This window comes from Coffea arabica, chromosome 10e, assembly GCF_036785885.1.
Source record: "Coffea arabica cultivar ET-39 chromosome 10e, Coffea Arabica ET-39 HiFi, whole genome shotgun sequence".
NCBI lineage: Eukaryota > Viridiplantae > Streptophyta > Magnoliopsida > Gentianales > Rubiaceae > Coffea > Coffea arabica.
In genome coordinates this window covers 12,929,172-12,948,164 of record NC_092328.1, presented here as the reverse complement: position 1 = coordinate 12,948,164, position 18,993 = coordinate 12,929,172, and the positions used below count along the sequence as shown (strand labels likewise).

The window sequence follows — 18,993 nt, the reverse complement described above, 5'->3', positions numbered from 1 at the left end:
CAAAAATGCAAAAAAAAAAAAATCGACAATATAATGACATTCAAAAACTTGAGAATAGGGAAGATCAAATCTTGGCTGATCTTCTGTAAACAAAAGAATAGCCAACCCGTTACCAAAATATCAATTTTGGTATTTAATATAAATGGCTTAAAGGTTAATGTGAAAAGAAAAGAAGTCAAATGAAATATTAATAAAAGATAAGAATTCAAGACAGAGTGTTGAAACCTGTACAATAATAAAAATAAACCTAATTGCCAGTTAAAGTAACCAAAACCTGATTCCAAGTACTAGAGTATGAACTTTAGGTGTGCAATGGGTTACTTGATTTACCCTGTTCCCGAAGAGTTTACCTGATCCGATATACCCGAATGGATGGTTCTTTTCACAAATAATTATGAATTTGTAGACAGGGCAAGTAGGATTGTATCCTCAGGAATTTGGGATATTTGTCTCTTTAGAAATCCAAAATAACACAGGGGGTGTTCTTGTATAAATGATGACAATCAAATAAATTCAAATAAAAATAAAAATAAATAGCTAACTAGAAATTAAATGACAATTCACTAAAATTAGAGTGACAATAATTAAAAGTCTAGCCAAGAAATAACTTCAGCAATGGTTCACCTAATTGATCATCGATGCACAAGCAATTCCAATTATTTATTAATAAATAGCTTATAACTGCCAAGCAAGCGATGGCACTCAACCCCTCCTTACTGTATCGGTGATTAAGGTACGTCCGTTAATCACTGCTCTAATTGAGAAATAATCTTAGGTACGCCCGTAAGATTTAATTCCCCAATTGCCTTACGTATTAGAGGAGCCCTATTCTAATCAAATAACGCACTATCAGGGTTATTTTAGATTAGCCTGCGTATTCCCCTGATACAAATCTAATCATGTCAGTTGTCACTATTTCAATACAATTAAACAATTACGGATTTAACTCTCTAATTGACAATGGGTTACCAAATTAACTAATTATCCAGATCCAAGACAATCAATTAATTAAATAACCATAAGCACCACAATCAGGAAATTGCAAATACCAATAAATAAGCGAAAAAGATAAAATTAAATCGATCTCACAATTTTTAGGCGAACCAAAACATCCGTTGTTTCTTGACTAGACAAATGGGTTTAGCTCATTGTTGATGAGAAAAACCCATACAAAACTGAAGCAAGAATCGCGGCCATTGTCTGCGTTTAGGAAAGCTCAATTCGTCCGCACAAATGAAAGGGAAACGGAAGTCACAAAGACTGATGGAATCCTTCTATGGCTCCTGACATAACAGGGAGCATTACTACTCAAAGCCACGAAGGAAAAGTCAAAAGAAAAGCTAAGCTAAAGGTCCTAATTACGATGAAGGAAAGCTACTAAAGAAAAATCAAAAACTAAAAACCTCCAAGTAGTGCTAGTTCTCTGCTATATTTCTATTTCCTATCTAAGTAGCCTACTGCTACTGATGCTGATACGGGTGCGCAACAACTCCAGCCTTGGGTCAGGGACCCTTTGATCAACATTGGTGGTCCGATGACAAGATCAAGAACCAAGAAGGTGAAGGAAGTTTTACGAGCCTTGATCATTCACCATACAAGCAAGGAGCAAGCTAGGTTTGAAGAGTTGATGGACCATGAAGTTACTTTGTTCACTTGTATGTTTGAAGTGAAGGAATGATCTCATACTTATTAGCTTAGTTGGTAGTTGCTTTAAGACTGTCTGGTTTAGTAGTTGTTAGGCGTTGAGTATTTTATTACTTATTGGGCCTTATCGGAAAGCCTTAAAGAGCTAGCTCTTTAAGCTCTTTAATGTGGACCGAATCTCTTCCAAGTTTATGTGGGCCGGATTTTGCCCTAGTTTTAGCCTATAAAAAGGCACCTCTTGTAAGAGTAAAGGACAGATTATTACAACCAGAAATTGTGAGGAATTTTTCTTCAAGTTCTTAATCGAACTTACTCTTGAATTCTTGAGTTCATGACTTAGGATTCAAATCTGACTTTATCGATTAGTTTGTTCCCTAATCGTGGTGTCTCTTCATCCATCTTTATTTGCTTAAGGTTGCTGATTATCTTTGTGTGTCAGAGGTCTTGAGTTCATGAGAACAATCGAATTCAATTTCTGTTGGGAGAAAAGATCCAACTCTGATAATTACAAGGTTGGGAGGTTATAGGAGGGTCTTCCCCTAGGGTTGCCTATATCAGTTGGTATCAGAGCATCAGGTTAATTCTCTTTTAATTGAAGTTGTTCATATCTTGCTAGTTTGTCTTTTTCCCAAAAAAAAAAAAAAACTGTAGCGATTACTATTCATCGTTACTATTCCGAAATACTGTTCATTGTACGGTAGCGTACTGTTCATCCGAGTCAAAAAAAAAAACGGTTTGGGTGTTGTCTTTTTGTGTTTTTCTGTCCAAGTTCTTGGGTTTGTTATACTTGTGTTTGGGTTGTTAGGGTTTAAAAAAAAAAAAAAAGAGTCACGTACCTTATATTGTTTTATTGTTTAAGTTGCTAGAGTATTGCTGGAATTTTCTTTTGAGTATTGCTGAAATTCTGTTTTGCCTATTTCTTGAGTATTGGTTGTTGTTCTTGCAAACCCTAAACACCACAACATAATTTGGGAAAATTCTTGTGTTTCTTGAACAAATTCTTGAAGTTCTTGGACCACCAAGTCTTGTGTTGAAAATTCTTGAACAATAAACCAAGAACTAGGATTTTCTTGGAATTGGCATAACCTTTCATCCGTTTTCTTGAACTTGTTGGTGTGATCTGAATTTGTGTTCCTTGAAGAGCCGGGAAAAAAAAGGAAAAAAAAATGAAAGAGAAAAAAAAAAGGAAGAAGAGAAGGGATTGGCTCTCATACAAAGGAAATCAAATTTCCAAAAAAATCGTGAGTTTCCAATTCTTGGTGGGTTCCCAAATCTTGGTTAATCTCCAAATCTTGGTTGATTTCCCAAAACTTGAGTTTCCTAATCTTGATTGGTTTCCAACTCTTGAGTTCCAATCTTGATTGAATTCCAAAGATCCCAAACGACCTCACCAGCCCCAAACACACCCAATTCTGTTTTCAAAACCAAACCAAACACCTTAGCCCAAACCGCCTTGGGAGTTCTTGAGTTTCTAAAATCGGTTGAGCTAGTTTTGCAATCCGATTTGACTGAAATTTGAGGACTGGTTCGTACATTATTTGAGCACCTCAAAAGCACAATTTATACTCCAAAATACTGACCAGAAACTCAGCAAAGCAACAGCTGGAAAAAAAAAAAAGTTCCAGCTTCAGGTAGAGTTTTTGTTTTCTAGGATTCGCAAAAATTCTGCTTTGTGTCTTATTACTTATAGGGTAATTAATTCTGGAATTTTTTAGAGTTGAGTTGTCTTAAGAATTTCGAGAAGGAAAATTGAGAGTGAGTGTATTTTCTTGAGTGATACACAAGTGCTTTGCAAGGTAGACTAGGATACACTTGTTTTGCAGGTTGGACAATATGTCTCAAGAGGAAAACATGCCTGAGCCGTCTGAGACCGACGTGTCACTCAAACTGGTGCTCCAAACTCTTCAAAAACAAGCGAAGAGACATGAATTTGCGATGGCACAAATATCCGACAGTTTGGCTGCAATTGAGATGCGAGGTACCGGAGATACACACCATAGGGTTTCGAGTGTTCAGAGTGCTGATCATGATGCGGATGATGAGGAGTATCATTCTCACACCTCATTTCGATCAAGGAGAAGCCAAGAGGGAGCGAGGAAAGGTCGAGACCGACCTAGGAGAACCGATGACAATCTTGGTTCCATCAAGACTAAGATGCCTACCTTTCATGGGAAAAATGATCCTAAAGCTTATTTAGATTGGGTTAGGAGAGTTGAGCAAGTGTTTGAAGTCCACAATTACTCTGAAGAGAAAAAGGTGAAACCTGCGGCTATTGAATTTGAAGATTATGCATTCATTTGGTGGGAGCAAGTATGTGCCACAAGGAGGAGAACTAGGGAACAATCAATTGACTCTTGGGTTGAAATGAAGCAAGTGATGAGGAAACGATTTGTACCCTTCCATTACACTACGGACTTGTACAATCGGCTCCAACGACTCACCCAAGGGTCCGGTTCGGTTGATGAGTACCACAAACAAATGGAGGTAGCAATGATAAGGGCCAATATACAAGAGGATTCGGAAGCAACCATGGCAAGATTCCTTAATGGATTAAATCCTGAAATTAGGAAGAAGGTTGAGTTTCAAGACCACTTTGAGCTACAACAAATGGTGTCTTATGCAGAGAAGGTGGAAAAGCAAGCCTTACCTATAAAGACACCTAGTGGCCGAACCACTACATCTTCTTCCACACCTTGGAGAAGAGATCAACTGCCAAGATCCAATGCTTGGCCGAGGCAAGGCAATAAAGAAAGGGAAAATAGGCGAATGGAGCAACCGTTCCATCCGAGTGCAACTCCTTCTAAATCAACCCCGCGGCCGACTCTTCCAAGGGCAAATACGTCTACTAACCAGCCAAAGGCATATTTCAAATGCAAGGGAATTGGCCACCTCATGGCTCAATGCCCTAACCGAAACATCATGTACATGAATGAAGAGGGAATGTGGCAAAGCGAAGGAGAGGAGGAATATGCGGACATGCCACCACTTGAAGAAGAGGGGAAGGATGATGACCTGGTTGAAATAGAAGAGGACCCCGTAGCTCGAACTATGGTGACTATGAGAGTGTTAAATGCCCAAACTCAAGAAGATGATCTCCAACGGACCAACATTTTTCATACGAGATGCAAAATTGGTGATGAGGTATGTCTCATGATCATTGATAGTGGCTCTTGTACTAATTGCGTAGCTGCTGACTTTGTCGAGCGAAAGCACCTTCCATGGACTTACCACCCTAAACCCTATAGACTATCTTGGTTAAATGATGGGGGGGTAGGTCAAGGTGACCAAACAAGTTTTAATCGCTTTTTCTATTGGTCGATACAAGGACCAAGTTTTATGTGATGTAATTCCTATGCAAGCTAGTCATGTTTTGTTAGGGCGTCCGTGGGAGTATGATCGGCAGGCTGATCATATTGGACTCACTAATAAGTATAAATTCATTATGGACAACCTCAGGATCACTCTCTCACCCTTGACACCTACACAAGTGTATGAGGAACAATTGCATCTAAGAAAAGAGCGACAGAAAAGGCAACTGAGAGAGGCAAAGAAAAAGCCGAATGTGCCTGAGGATGAGGAAAAAAAGAAAGTAGAGGCCGAGTTGAGTGAAAAAGAAAGTTCGAGTGAAAAAAAACTTAGTGAGGCCGAGAGCTTGAAAGTGAACAAAAAGAGCTTCTATGCAAGTGTGCGTGAGGTAGATAGGGTTTTGAATGCACAAAGTCTTCTCATAGTACTTCTGTACAGGGAAGCTGATTATTCTTCTTTTTACACACTAGGCATAACCGATTCTCTTCCTAGTGCAATCTACTCTCTTTTGCAGGAATTCAAGGATGTGTTTCCAGAGGAACTACCAAAAGGATTACCTCCAATTCGAGATATCGAACATCAAATTGACTTTGTTCCTGGAGCAATTCTACCAAATCGACCAGCCTATAGAGCAAATTCGGAGGAAACAAAGGAAATCCAAAGGCAAGTCGATTCCCTCCTTGAAAAGGACCAGGTACGTGAATCTCTTAGTCCTTGTACAGTTCCAGTCATTTTAGTGCCTAAGAAAGAAGGGACTTGGAGAATGTGTACAGATTGTCGTGCAATTAATAAAATTACTGTTAAGTATCGTCATCCTATTCCTAGGTTAGATGATATGTTAGAAGAATTGCATGGGGCAATCATTTTCACTAAAATTGACTTAAGATCTGGTTATCATCAAATAAGGATAAAGGAAGGAGACGAATGGAAAACTGCTTTCAAAACAAAGTATGGTCTTTATGAGTGGCTTGTGATGCCTTTCGGCTTAACAAATGCTCCAAGTACTTTCATGAGGTTAATGAACCATGTTTTAAGGCATTTTCTTGGAAAGTTTGTTGTTGTTTATTTTGATGATATATTGATCTTTAGCAAGTCTTTGGATGAATATGTTGAGCATTTGCGACTTGTTTTAAGTGCTTTGCGTGAAAATAGGTTGTTTGCTAACATGGAAAAATGTGTCTTCTGCACTCCTGAGGTTAATTTCCTTGGATATATTGTTGGTGCAAATGGTATAAGTGTTGATCTCGCCAAAGTAAAAGCCATCTTAGAGTGGCCGACTCCAACCAATGTGTCTCAAGTAAGGTCTTTTCATGGTCTTGCAAGTTTTTATAGGAGATTTGTTAAAGACTTTAGTACTATTGCAGCACCTTTGAATGAAACAATTAAAAAGAATGTGGGGTTTCAATGGGGAAAAGAGCAAGAAGAGTCATTTAATAAACTTAATGATTTGTTAACTTCAACACCCATTCTTGCTTTGCCTAATTTTGATGTGGCGTTTGAAGTTGAATGTGATGCTAGTGGGATCGGCATAGGGGCTGTCTTACATCAAAATAATAGACCCTTGGCATATTTCAGTGAAAAGTTGAGTGGGGGAACTCTTAATTACCCTACTTATGATAAAGAATTGTATGCTGTTATGCGTGCTCTTGAAGTGTGGCAGCATTATCTTATGCCTAAGGAATTTGTGATACATACTGATCATGAATCAATTAAATTCCTTAAGGGTCAGTGAAAGTTGCATAAAAGACATGCGAAGTGGATTGCATTTATTGATTCCTTTCCATACATCATTAGGTGTAAGAAGGGGAAAGATAATGTCGTTGCGGATGCATTGTCTAGGAGGTATACTTTGATCACTAACATGAGTACTAAGCTACTTGGTTTTGAGCACATTAAAAGTATGTATGCACATGATGACGATTTTTGTAATGTGTTTCAAGCTTGTGAACATGCTGCATTTCAAAAGTACTATAGGCATAAAGGTTTCTTGTTCAAGGAAAATTGCCTATGTATTCCCAATTGTTCGCTTAGGGAATTACTTGTTAAAGAAACCCATGGTGGAGGGTTGATGGGACATTTCGGTATTGATAAAATTCTTGACATTTTGCATGAACATTTTTATTGGCCTAAAATGAGGCGTGACATTGCTAACATTTGTGATAAGTGTTTAAAGTGTAAGCAGGCAAAGTCAAGGAGTAACCCTCATGGATTGTATACTCCTCTACCCGTACCTCATGCTCCTTGGACAGACTTATCCATGGATTTTGTGCTTGATTTACCAAGATCTTATAGAGGTATGGACAGTATCTTTGTTGTAGTGGATAGATTTTCTAAAATGGCTCATTTTATCCCTTGTAGGAAAACAAATGATGCACGCCATGTTGCTGATTTATTCTTCAAGGATGTGGTTAGATTGCATGGAGTACCGCGTACTATTGTAAGTAATAGGGATGTGAAATTCTTAAGCTATTTCTGGAAATCACTTTGGGGAAAGTTGGGAACTAAGTTGCTGTTTTCTACTTCTAGTCATCCCCAAACGGATGGTCAGACTGAGGTAACCAATCGAACCCTTGGTGCTTTACTTCGAGCCATTGTTCAAAAGAACTTGAAAAAGTGGGAAGAATGTTTGCCTATTGCCGAGTTTGCATATAACCGAACCACTCATTCTACTACTAATCATTCTCCTTTTGAAATTGTTTATGGGTTTCAGCCGCTAACCCCTCTAGATTTATCACCTATTCCTGTTGATGAGTGTTTAAGCGCAGATGGTGTCAAAAAGGCAGAGGCTGTTCGGACCTTGCATGAGAGAGTTTGAGGTCAAATTCAGAAGAAAAATGCGCAATATGCACACCATGCGAATAAGGGGAGAAAACATGTTGTATTCGAACCCGGTGATTGGGTCTGGGTGCACATGAGGAAGGAAAGGTTTCCAGCATCTCGACGGACCAAGTTACATCAAGAGGAGATGGACCTTTTCGTGTACTAGAGAGAATCAACGACAATGCATATAAATTGGAACTTCCAAGTGAGTATGGCATAAGCGCATCTTTTAATGTGTCTGACCTATCCTCTTTTGACTTTAATACAGACTTTGAAGATTCGAGGAAGAATCCTTTCGAGGAGGGAGGGAATGATGCGGATACGGGTGCGCAACAACTCCAACCTTGGGTCAGGGACCCTTTGATCAACATTAGTGGTCCGATGACAAGATCAAGAACCAAGAAGGTGAAGGAAGCTTTACGAGCCTTGATCATTCACCATACAAGCAAGGAGCAAACTAGGTTTGAAGAGTTGATGGACCATGAAGTTACTTTGTTCACTTGTACGTTTGAAGTGAATGAATGATCTCATACTTGTTAGCTTAGTTGGTAGTTGTTTTAAGACTGTCTAGTTTAGTAGTTGTTAGGCGTTGAGTATTTTATTACTTATTGGGCCTTATCGGAAAGCCTTAAAGAGCTAGCTCTTTAAACTCTTTTATGCGGACCGAATCTCTTCCAGGTTTATGTGGGCCGGATTTTGCCCCAGTTTTAGCCTATAAAAGGCACCTCTTGTAAGAGGAAAGGACAGATTATTACAACCAGAAATTGTGAGGAATTTTCCTTCAAGTTCTTAATCGAACTTACTCTTGAATTCTTGAGTTCATGATTTAGGATTCAAATCTGACTTTATCGATTAGTTTGTTCCCTAATCGTGGTGTCTCTTCATCCATCTTTATTTGCTTAAGGTTGCTGATTACCTTTGTGTGTCAGAGGTCTTGAGTTCATGAGAACAATCGAGTTCAATTTCTATTGGGAGAAAAGATCCAACTCTGATAATTACAAAGTTAGGAGGTTCTAGGAGGGTCTTCTCCTAGGGTTGCCTATATCAGCTACTGTGCGGCGGCCCCCCATGAAGCCGAAGACTCCAGCCTTTTCTTCTTTTTCGATGTTGTCTTCTGCAAATTACGAAAAAGGGGTCCAATCTTGATATTCCAAAAATGCCCCTGGATGTCTGCTACTTGAACTTTTTCCTGATGACTGCCAAATTGGCACTTGTTATGATATTTTCGTTCTACTCCCTGAAATAAATGCAAATTGTCAAAAGTGAGTAGAATCTAATAATTAATTCACGTCGGACCAGGTAATAGGAAAAATTAATAATAAAATAAATGATAAAATTGTAACCTATCAATTCTCCCCACACCTAAACCATGCTTGTCCTCAAACATAAGAATAGCAAACAAACACCAATATTGGACAATGGCTATTGCTCCATCTACCATATTGCCAAGATATTAAGAAAAACATAGACCAAGCATCAGTGATCAAGATCCAAGAAACATCACCCCAGTTAGTTTCTAAACCACAAACTCCTTCAATTCGAGGTTAACTAATCTAAGAAAAAGAAATGGCGCACAACATTTATCAGCAAATGGTCCAAATATTAACCAAAATTTCAACATTAAATTCACAAATTGGCAAGCTGACTTCTATCACACACAACCTACACTTTGTTTTCATGTTTCTATTATTTATTTTCTCTTTCTTTTTTTCTTTTTTTTTGTTTTTAAAACAGCACAAAAGACTTAGTCTCTAGCAATTGGAGCCTTTTGACGCGAACTCCGACATTTTTCAGATGAAGGAGCCCGGTTACTCAACTCCTATCGTTATACGACCACGTATTCATAGAAATTACTACTTTTTGATGTGAGAATCGACACTTTCGGTGAAGATCTCCGGTTACTCAGTAGTAACAAATAGCGGAGTACAGTCAACCTCATTTACAGCCAAATAACACAATAACGCAGAATAATACCGCTAAAAATAAAAATAGGTGTAACTAGCCTCATTATTGCCAAACATGGTGAACTAAAGTCAATATTGGACCAATTCACATTCTGTTGGCCTAATCAGCAACATCCCTCAGATCCCGGCTTGAAGGGACTAATCGCCCAGCCCGTGGCACCCAGGGGTGCAGCCCCTCATGCTGGCCGAGCGTGGTACGGTGCTTTGCGCTGCCATTGTGGTTAAGGAAATAAAGTTGCGCCTTCGCTAACAGCTATAGCTTTTGGTGCAATGGTAAGGGCTTGATCCTGACAAGTGGTATCAGAGCGAGGTCGCGGGTTCGAGTCTCCCTGGCTGTTGCTGGGGGAGGGATTGTTGGCCTAATCAGCAACATCCCTCAGATCCCGGCTTGAAGGGACTAACCGCCCAGCCCGTGGCACCCAGGGGTGCAGCCCCTCATGCTGGCCGAGCGTGGTACGGTGCTTTGCGCTGCCATTGTGGTTAAGGAAATAAAGTTGCGCCTTCGCTAACAGCTATAGCTTTTGGTGCAATGGTAAGGACTTGATCCTGACACATTCAAATGCCAACAATCATTCCCTATACCCAGAAAAGTTAACAAAGAAATTACAAGAGCCAAACAATCACCGATATTCACCAAAAAGATGTTCTTGGATTCAACCACATTAACTCGATACACTTTTATTATTAAAACTTGGCAATAGTAGAATTAGAGTCAACAATCCAATATCAAACTCCGGCATTCACATGAGAGCTAATCACTAAAAAAGAAAGAAAGAGACCAAACGAAAATAAGCAAATAACAAACTAGAAATAAAGAAAAAACACCTAAAAACTAAAAACTACTAAAAACTAGAACCACAACTAATCCCCCCCACACCTAAACGATACATTACCCTCAATGTAACAAATAAACATCAAAAGTAGAAGAAAGAGCAACAAAACTTCCCTGAAGTCGGGTCAAAGTGGTGGGTGATAACCAAATTAAGGCGTAAACCCTGCATGATGCATGAATGCTGCTAAATTCTGCGCCATGCTATGCACGTTAGCATCAATGTTGGTCATCCGAGCCTCCAAATTCTGAACCTGCGTCCGGAGTTGTTGCCATTCAGCAACCCCTAGAGGTGGAGGTGCAGGAGAGAGAGAGAGAGAGAGAGACTGAGGTCGCGAGGCGCACAACGGCGGCGCGCGGAGAGGGGAGAACGGCGGCGCTGCGAGCGAGGTGGAATTGGCGGCGGGCAGCAAGCTTCGGTCGAACAAGAGAAGAAACAGGAAAGAAGAAAGAAAGAAAAGAGGAAGAAAGAAAAAGAAAAGAAAGAAAAAACAAAAGAGAAAAACAAAAACAAAATAGTTTTTTTTTGTTTTTTCTTTTTTTTTTTCATTTTTTTCATTTTTAGATTTTTTGTAAATTCTAATTTTGGAAATCAGAAGTTATAGCTAAATGGAAAGACCCTTTTTTTTATAATTAAAATTTTTTAAAAAAAAAATTTTGTTAAATTTTTTTAAATTTTTTTTGAATATTATTATTATGAACAATACTTATTGTCGAAATTCAAAATTAGAGAGTAACAGGAAATCGAAATCTGTTTTTGAATTTTGAATACTTACCTTTCCCGCGAACGTGACGTGGGCACGTCAAGAGGGCAGGAACCCTTCTGACCATGAGCTCTCCATACGACTTGACGCGGGCCCGTCATGTCAGAGAGACACCTACGAATCATCAAAAACGAAAATTGAAGACCGAAATCAGTCAAACTCAAGGAAAACATATTTAAATTATCAAGCAAAACTAAACAAACAACTAAAAAAAATAAAAATTGAGTTGCCTCCCAATGAGCGCATTTCTTTAATATATTTGGCTAGACATTAAACACCACTCTTCAATTTGGGTGTAACTCAATTTTCCTTATAATCGGTGGCCCTTCTCCAGGATCCAAATAGCTTTTGAGTGCAGCATTCTTTCTTAATTTTCTATTCCTTTTCACCTCATACATTGCTTTCATCCCCTTATACTTGTTCTCAGTAAATTTGAATTTGCCCTTACAAGCAAACTCAGAAAATTCTTGCACAGAGGGATTAATAGCTTGAATAACAAACACAGAGTGAGAATTAACAGGATGTTCCATTGTATCAAAAATATTAAAGTGGACTAGTTCTCCCTCAAATTCCATGGACAATGTACCCTTATTAAAGTCAATTTTTGTCTGTGCTGTACTCAAAAAAGGTCTACCTAGTAGTAAAGGTGAGGGGTCAGGGGAATGGTCATCATCCATGTCAAGTACATATAAGTCAGCTGAAAATACCAATTCATTAATTTTAACCAGCATATCCTCGATCAACCCATCTGGGTATGCATTTGTTCGGTCAGCTAATTGAATTATTATTTCGATTTCTTTTAATGAACCGAGATTCAGAAAAGCATACATAGATTTAGGCATTATGTTGATCGATGCTCCCCATTATGTTGATCGATGCTCCCCAGTCCAGCAGGGTATTCCTAATCAAAGTATTACCTATCCTACATGGGACAGTAAACCTACCTGGATCCCCGCACTTCGGTGGGAGATTCCTCTGCAAAACTGCGGACACATTCTCCCTTACGATGACTCTTTCATCTCCCCTTAGCCTCCTTCGATTGACACACAGATCCCTCAAAAACTTTGCATATTTCGGCACTTGTTTGATAGCGTCTAATAGGAGAATATTGATCTCCACCTTGTGGAACACCTCCAAGATCTCCTTCTCCTTATCCTGCTTCCTCGATTTCTCTAACCTGATAGGAAAGAGAGGCGAGTTAGTTTTTACTGTAATGGTTGGGTCTGTGAGTACCTTTGGATCTGTGTCATTGCTGCCCTCCTTTTCAAGCTCGCTTTCGATCTTTTCCTCATCCTTGTCCTTTGAAATAGTGAGGTCAGGTTCTTGGATTTCCTTCCCGCTCCTTAAGGTCGTTGCACTTACGTTCTTCAGGTTTAGTTCAGGTTGGGATGGCAATTTTCCGTTTACTTGAGACTCCAGACGGTTGATTGATATTGCCATCTGACTTATCTGACTCTGCATCGCTTGCATCTGACCCATCTGATTTCTTATGTTCCGCAGTTTGGAGTCCGTCTTTTGTTGGTGTTGTGCAGTATTAGCCATCAATTGTTTCATCATATCTTCCAAAGATGGACTGGCGCACGGTGGAGGTGGTGGTGGTCGAAATTGATACTGCTACTGGTACCCTTGTTGTCTACTTGGCAAAAAATTGGACTGTCTATTTCCTCCATAACTGAAGTTGGGATGGTCCCTCCAATCAGGATTATAGGTGTCCGTATACGGGTCATATTGATTTCTTGGTGCAAGCGCGTGGCCAGCCATGTTTACTTGTTCCGCATTTTCCTCTTAAACCAGTGGACACATCTCCGTAGAATGCCCCAGGGCAGTGCATACCCCACATACTTTGGCTTGTGGGGCATTTCTCACATCCAGTTGTCGCACGAAGGACGTCAATTCAGAGAGTTGTTGTTGGATGGAGGATGTTTCTATCTCATTCACTCTACGCGTCGGGACATCCTCTCTTGAACTGAACTGCTGTGAATTCTCAGCCATCCCTTCGATCAACTCCCATGCTTCTCGAGAGGTTTTGTTTACCAACGCTCCTCCACTTGCAGCATCGATTATGCCTCTGTCCCTGAAGAGTAGCCTTTCATAAAAATATTGGATGAGCACACTTGATGCTGAGGACACTTATCTGATGCTGAGGACACTTGATGCACAACTTTTTGAATCTTTCCCAGTACTCATAAAGAGACTCGCCTGGGTGTTGCTTGATGCCGCATATCTCTTTCCTTAAGCTGGCAGCCCGAGATGCAGGGAAGTACTTTTCTAGAAATTTTTTCTGCAACTGCTCACAGGTGGTGATATTGCCTTGAGGTAGGTAGTATAACCAATCCTTCGCCACGTCCTTAAGAGAAAAAGGGAACGCTCTCATTTTGATCTGTTCTTTAGTAATTTCAGAGGGTTTCATACTAGTGCAGACCACATCAAATTCTTGCAAGTGCTTGTGCGGCTCCTCACCTGGAAGACCATGAAAAGAAGGTAAAAGGTGAATCAATCCGGACTTTAATTCAAAGGGGATATTATCATTCAAATTAGGAAAAATGATGCATAAGGGTTGTTGATTTAAATTAGGTGCGGTCAACTCCCTTAATGTTCGTGCATTCGCCATGGTGACTTCCTCTTGGTTTGTATCACTTGAATTATCACCATGCAAATTTGTCGACTCCACCTCTGGATTAAGTCCCTGAGGTGCAGCACTGGATTGCTCCTCTCTGAGCTGTCTAGTTTTTTTTCTAGTTTGGCATGCAGTCTTCCCTACTTCATGGTCGAAAATCAATTCGCCTGTAAGAAAAGAACGAGGCATAAACTAGAAAAAAATACCAGAAAATTAAAATAAAATAGAATTTAAAAAGAAACAAATAATTAACGCCAATTCCCGGCAACGGCGTCAAAAATTGACAGGGTGTCGAAGCCTGTACAATAATAAAAATAAACCTAATTGCCAGTTAAAGTAACCAAAACTCGATTCCAAGTACTGGAGCAGGGACTCTAGGTGTGCAATGGGTTACTTGATTCACCCTATTCCCGAAGAATTTGTTTGATCCGATATATCCGAATGAGATGGTTCTTTTCACAAATAATTATGAATTTGTAGACAGGGCAAGTAGGGTCGTATTCTCAAGGATTGGGGATATTTGTCTCTTTAGAAATCTAAAATAACACAGGGGGTGTTCTTGTATAAATGATGACAATCAAAGAAATTCAAATAAAAATAAAAATGAATAGCTAACTAGAAATTAAATGACAATTCTCTAAAATTAGAGTGACAATAATTAAAAGTCTAGCCAAGAAATAATTTCAGCAATGGTTCACCTAATTGATCATCGATGCACAAGCAATTTCAATTATTTATTAATAAATAGGTTATAACTGCCAAACAAGCGATGACAGTCAACCTCTCCTTACTGTGTCGGTGATTAAGGTACGTCCGTTAATCACTGCTCTAATTGAGAAATAATCTTAGGTACGCCCGTAAGATTTAATTCCCTAATTGCCTTACGTATTAGAGGAGCCCTATTCTAATCAAATAACGCACTACCAGGGTTATTTTAGATTAGCCTGCGTATTCCCCTGATACAAATCTAATCATGCCAGTTGTCACTATTTCAATACAATTAAACAATTACGGATTTAACTCTCTAATTGACAATGGGTTACCAAATTAACTAATTATCCGGATCCAAAACAATCAATTAATTAAATAACCATAAGCACCACAATCAGGAAATTGCAAATACCAATAAATAAGCGAAAAAGATAAAATTAAATCGATCTCACAATTTTTAGGCGAACCAAAACATCCGTTGTTTCTTGACTAGACAAATGGGTTTAGCTCATTGTTGATGAGAAAAACCCATACAAAACTGAAGCAAGAATCGCGGCCATTGTCTGCGTTTAGGAAAGCTCAATTCGTCCGCACAAATGAAAGGGAAACGGAAGTCACAGAGACTGATGGAATCCTTCTATGGCTCCTGACATAACAGGGAGCATTACTACTCAAAGCCACGAAGGAAAAGTCAAAAGAAAAGCTAAGCTAAAGGTCCAAGTAGTGCTAGTTCTTTGCTATTTCTATTTCCTATCTAAGTAGCCTACTGCTACTGTGCGGCGGCCCCCCATGAAGCCGAAGACTCCAGTCTTTTCTTCTTTTTCAATGTTGTCTTCTGCAAATTACGAAAAAGGGGTCCAATCTTGATATTCCAAAAATGCCCCTGGATGTCTGTTACTTGAACTCTTTCCTGATGACTTTCAAATTGGCACTTGTTATGATATTTTCGTTCTACTCCCTGAAATAAATGCAAATTGTCAAAAGTGAGTAGAATCTAACAATTAATCCACGTCGGCCCAGGTAATAGGGGAAATTGAAAATCAAATAAATGATAAAATTGCAACCTATCAATTCAGAATCAATCAAGTCATAGGAACACAGCAACCTTCTAAATTTGTTCATGGCTAATGGAACCCAAAACGAAAATATAAGATGTATTTTGCTATTAAGTCGAAAACATAAAAATCTAAATAGTCTGATGTATATTGCATGACGTGAACTGCTGTATGACAATGAACTTGATGCCTTGTCATTTATGTAATCAATGACACCTTCTTGTTCTTTAGAAACTTTCTACCAAAGTCTTAAAAAAAACATTGAAAAGTGCACAAAATTTTTTTAACCCCAGAAACCTAGAAAATAAAAAAAATTAATACGTTGTTGAAGACAATTAATAAATTGTCAAAGGCAATTAAAAAATCATGTGAAAACACATAGTTTAAAAGGCCACTTTTAAATTACTAACCAAAAAAGCAATATGTGTTCTACTTGAATTGAAGAGTGAATCCATAAATTGAAGTAACAAATTAATTACAAAAACCTTGCCAGAAATAAAAATCAAACTGTAACTTTTGAAGACTTCGAAAATTCAAATTCAATGACCTAACTATGAAGAAGGTGTAGGAAATTACAAACCACATACAGCGAGCATAAACAAAGTCCAATGCGGTCCTTGCATTGAAGGGAACAAAAACGAAATTCCAAATCCGGTCCTTGCATTGAAGTAAAAAAAAAAAAAACTTTCCAAAAACATTGTGGAAAAGTGTAAACATCTGCACTGCTTGATAAAGTGATGAGTAATAGATCCATAATCATATATATGAGTAAAAATGTAGAGCATTTTCGATAGCGATAATCTGATAAAAATAATCTAATATTTGAATTGATATTTCGAACTTTTGAGTTGAAGATGAGAGAGAGTTAAAAATATAATTCAAAATTATTTATACTAATCCCCTGAAAATTTAGGCTTGACGATTAGGGTTAAGGAAAAAAAAAAGGTGAGAGAATAGAAGAGATAATTATAGAAGGATTATCTAAAATTGTAAAGTCAAGAAAAAAAAAGAGGGATAAAATAGCGTAGGTTATTAGGGGGTTAACTCATAAACCGGCGTTGCACCTTCTTGCTATGTCGATAAGCCACGTAGGAAAGAGATAAACTAAAAGGATAAGGATGAGAATACGACTTTATTATATATATATATATATATATGCTTTTTAGTGCCCTTATTTTTATTATTATAGTTTTCATTCTATTTATATGTGTGTGCTAAGCCATTTTTAGTGCCCTTATTTTTATTATTATAGTTTTCATTCTATTTATATGTGTGTGCTAATTTATGAGCTTATTTTCTCTTTATAAAAGATAATATCTAACAATATGAAAGGGGAGAGTTGGGTTATGAATAGTGCTTTTTGGTCAAGCGATTATGCTGCAATTATTGTTGGATGTGGAGGCTATTTTTGTCAATTGGCTATTTTGGTTATGCGTGCCTCTCTTTCTATGCAATTTATTACTCATTGCATTGGGTGGGGTAGTTATCTACCATGTTGACAAGAAGCTTCTAATTGCATGATTTCCAAAAATTGAACCGAAAAAAAAAATAGAAGTCTAACATTGTCATCACAGGTAACGAAAATTGGCTAACGTGTCAAGATTTGGAACTAAAAATGGTTTATAATCCTTCTACTATTTAAGACGCGCAATTAAAAAAAAATATTAGTCTATTAATCCATATTAAATGTATACAATTATTACAAATTTTTTGATGGCCTTATCTTTATTGTTATTTTTCCATTTTATAAACATAAAGTTATTTCCGCCTTGTATGTGAGTTAGATTGTTAACTAACTTCCTTTTAAAAGAATTAATTTCTTATTTTACTAACATATTCGTATTTAATATATATAATTATTATAAATGTTTTTAACACATTCATTTTTCCTAATGACTCTAAACTGAAAAGCAATATGGTGTGCTATTTTTTTTTTATTATTTTAGTCAAACATGTAACATTAATTAGATTGTTTCTTACATTAGAAAACTAAAGTACTCTAAATTTCAAAAAAAAAATAATATAATTATATATATAATACAAAAGGGAGAGTTGCCCTATGAATGGTATTTTTGGTTAAGTAGTTATCCTGCAATTATCTAACAATATAAAAGGGAGAGTTGCCCTATGAGTAGTGTTTTTTTGTCAAGTGGTTATCCTGCAATTATTATTGGATGTCAGGACTGTTTTCGTCAAATTGCCTGTTCTGTTTGTTTAAAGCAGGTATAGTTTTGGTGCATTTACAGGACATATTGATTGAATTGGTAATTGGTGGTGTAAAAAGTGAAACTTTTGAAAGTTGATTTTTTGTGATTAATTATTTGCTTTTAAAGTGTCCTGTAAATGCAAAATTACCTAGGAAAGAATTGATAAATTATTGCTAGCTTTAGTGACTTTAAAAATGGCTTTTATTACTGTAACATGAAATAAAATTGTTAAATGTTCTATAAATGCACAATTATTGAGGAAACAATTAATAAATTATTGTTGGCTTGACATGAAATAAAATTGTTAAGTGTTTTGTAAATGCACAATTATTGAGGAAACAATTAATAAACCATTGTTGGCTTTAGTAACTTTAAAAAATGGGTTTTAGTACTGTGATATGTGGTGATTAATTTAACAATGCCAAGTACTATGGTTTAAGTGCTTAATTGACTAGCCAGGTCCCCTCTTTTTTGTGTCAACAATGATTAATACTTTTTTGGGAATGATTCACTTTATAATTTTCTAATTATCTTAATTCAAATGCAAAATAACCTTATACAATTTTTTAATTTACGCTTATGCATTCTATGTAAGCGCCCTCATGCATTCTATATATTATTGTTCTCATGTATTCTATATATTTCATAATTATCAACCTTTAATAAAAACGATAATTCTCTAATGATCTGCATGAATTAGATAATAACATAAATATATACTAATAAACCCACACAATAAAAAACAGTTAACACGGGAAATATTAGCCCATCTGCACAACGCGCAAGCCGTCTCACTAGTTATTATAATATGAGGGTGCTTATTCAAATGTTAAGTTGAGGACTAACAAGAATTAGATGACGGTGTGTATTATTACTTACTACTAAGTTGAGTAACCAATGTGCATCCACTAGAAAAGCTCATGAAAATTATAGTTAAATTCATGCAGAAACAATACCAGTGAAAATAAAGATCCATTCATACTGATCTTTTGTGTGAGTGAAACACTTCTTCATAAAATCGTAGAGATATACATTTCTGCCGCCAAAAAAAAAAAGAGAGGAGATGTACATGTTAA

The 18,993-nt window shown here is 37.4% G+C and overlaps 3 protein-coding genes across 3 annotated transcripts; 1 reads left to right on the top strand and 2 right to left on the bottom strand.

Moving 5' to 3' along the window:
* The first annotated feature begins 4,122 nt into the window (after positions 1–4,122).
* LOC140015113 (uncharacterized) lies at positions 4,123–10,218 on the top strand. The gene is made up of 6 exons (XM_072067000.1): positions 4,123–4,785; positions 5,465–5,613; positions 6,040–6,252; positions 6,745–7,244; positions 8,039–8,095; positions 10,013–10,218. The coding sequence occupies exons 1-6, from the start codon at positions 4,123–4,125 to the stop codon at positions 10,216–10,218; spliced, it is 1,788 nt and encodes a 595-aa protein (XP_071923101.1).
* Positions 10,219–11,611: 1,393 nt separating this feature from the next.
* On the bottom strand, positions 11,612–12,869 carry LOC113711293 (uncharacterized). Its single transcript, XM_027234456.1, has 2 exons — positions 12,272–12,869; positions 11,612–12,123 (listed from the first exon to the last, which is right to left on the bottom strand). Exons 1-2 carry the CDS (start codon positions 12,867–12,869, stop codon positions 11,612–11,614), a joined length of 1,110 nt encoding a protein of 369 aa, XP_027090257.1.
* A 243-nt stretch (positions 12,870–13,112) lies between these two features.
* LOC140015112 (uncharacterized) lies at positions 13,113–13,938 on the bottom strand. Its single transcript, XM_072066998.1, has 2 exons — positions 13,490–13,938; positions 13,113–13,401 (listed from the first exon to the last, which is right to left on the bottom strand). The coding sequence occupies exons 1-2, from the start codon at positions 13,936–13,938 to the stop codon at positions 13,113–13,115; spliced, it is 738 nt and encodes a 245-aa protein (XP_071923099.1).
* Between the last annotated feature and the right edge of the window lie 5,055 nt (positions 13,939–18,993).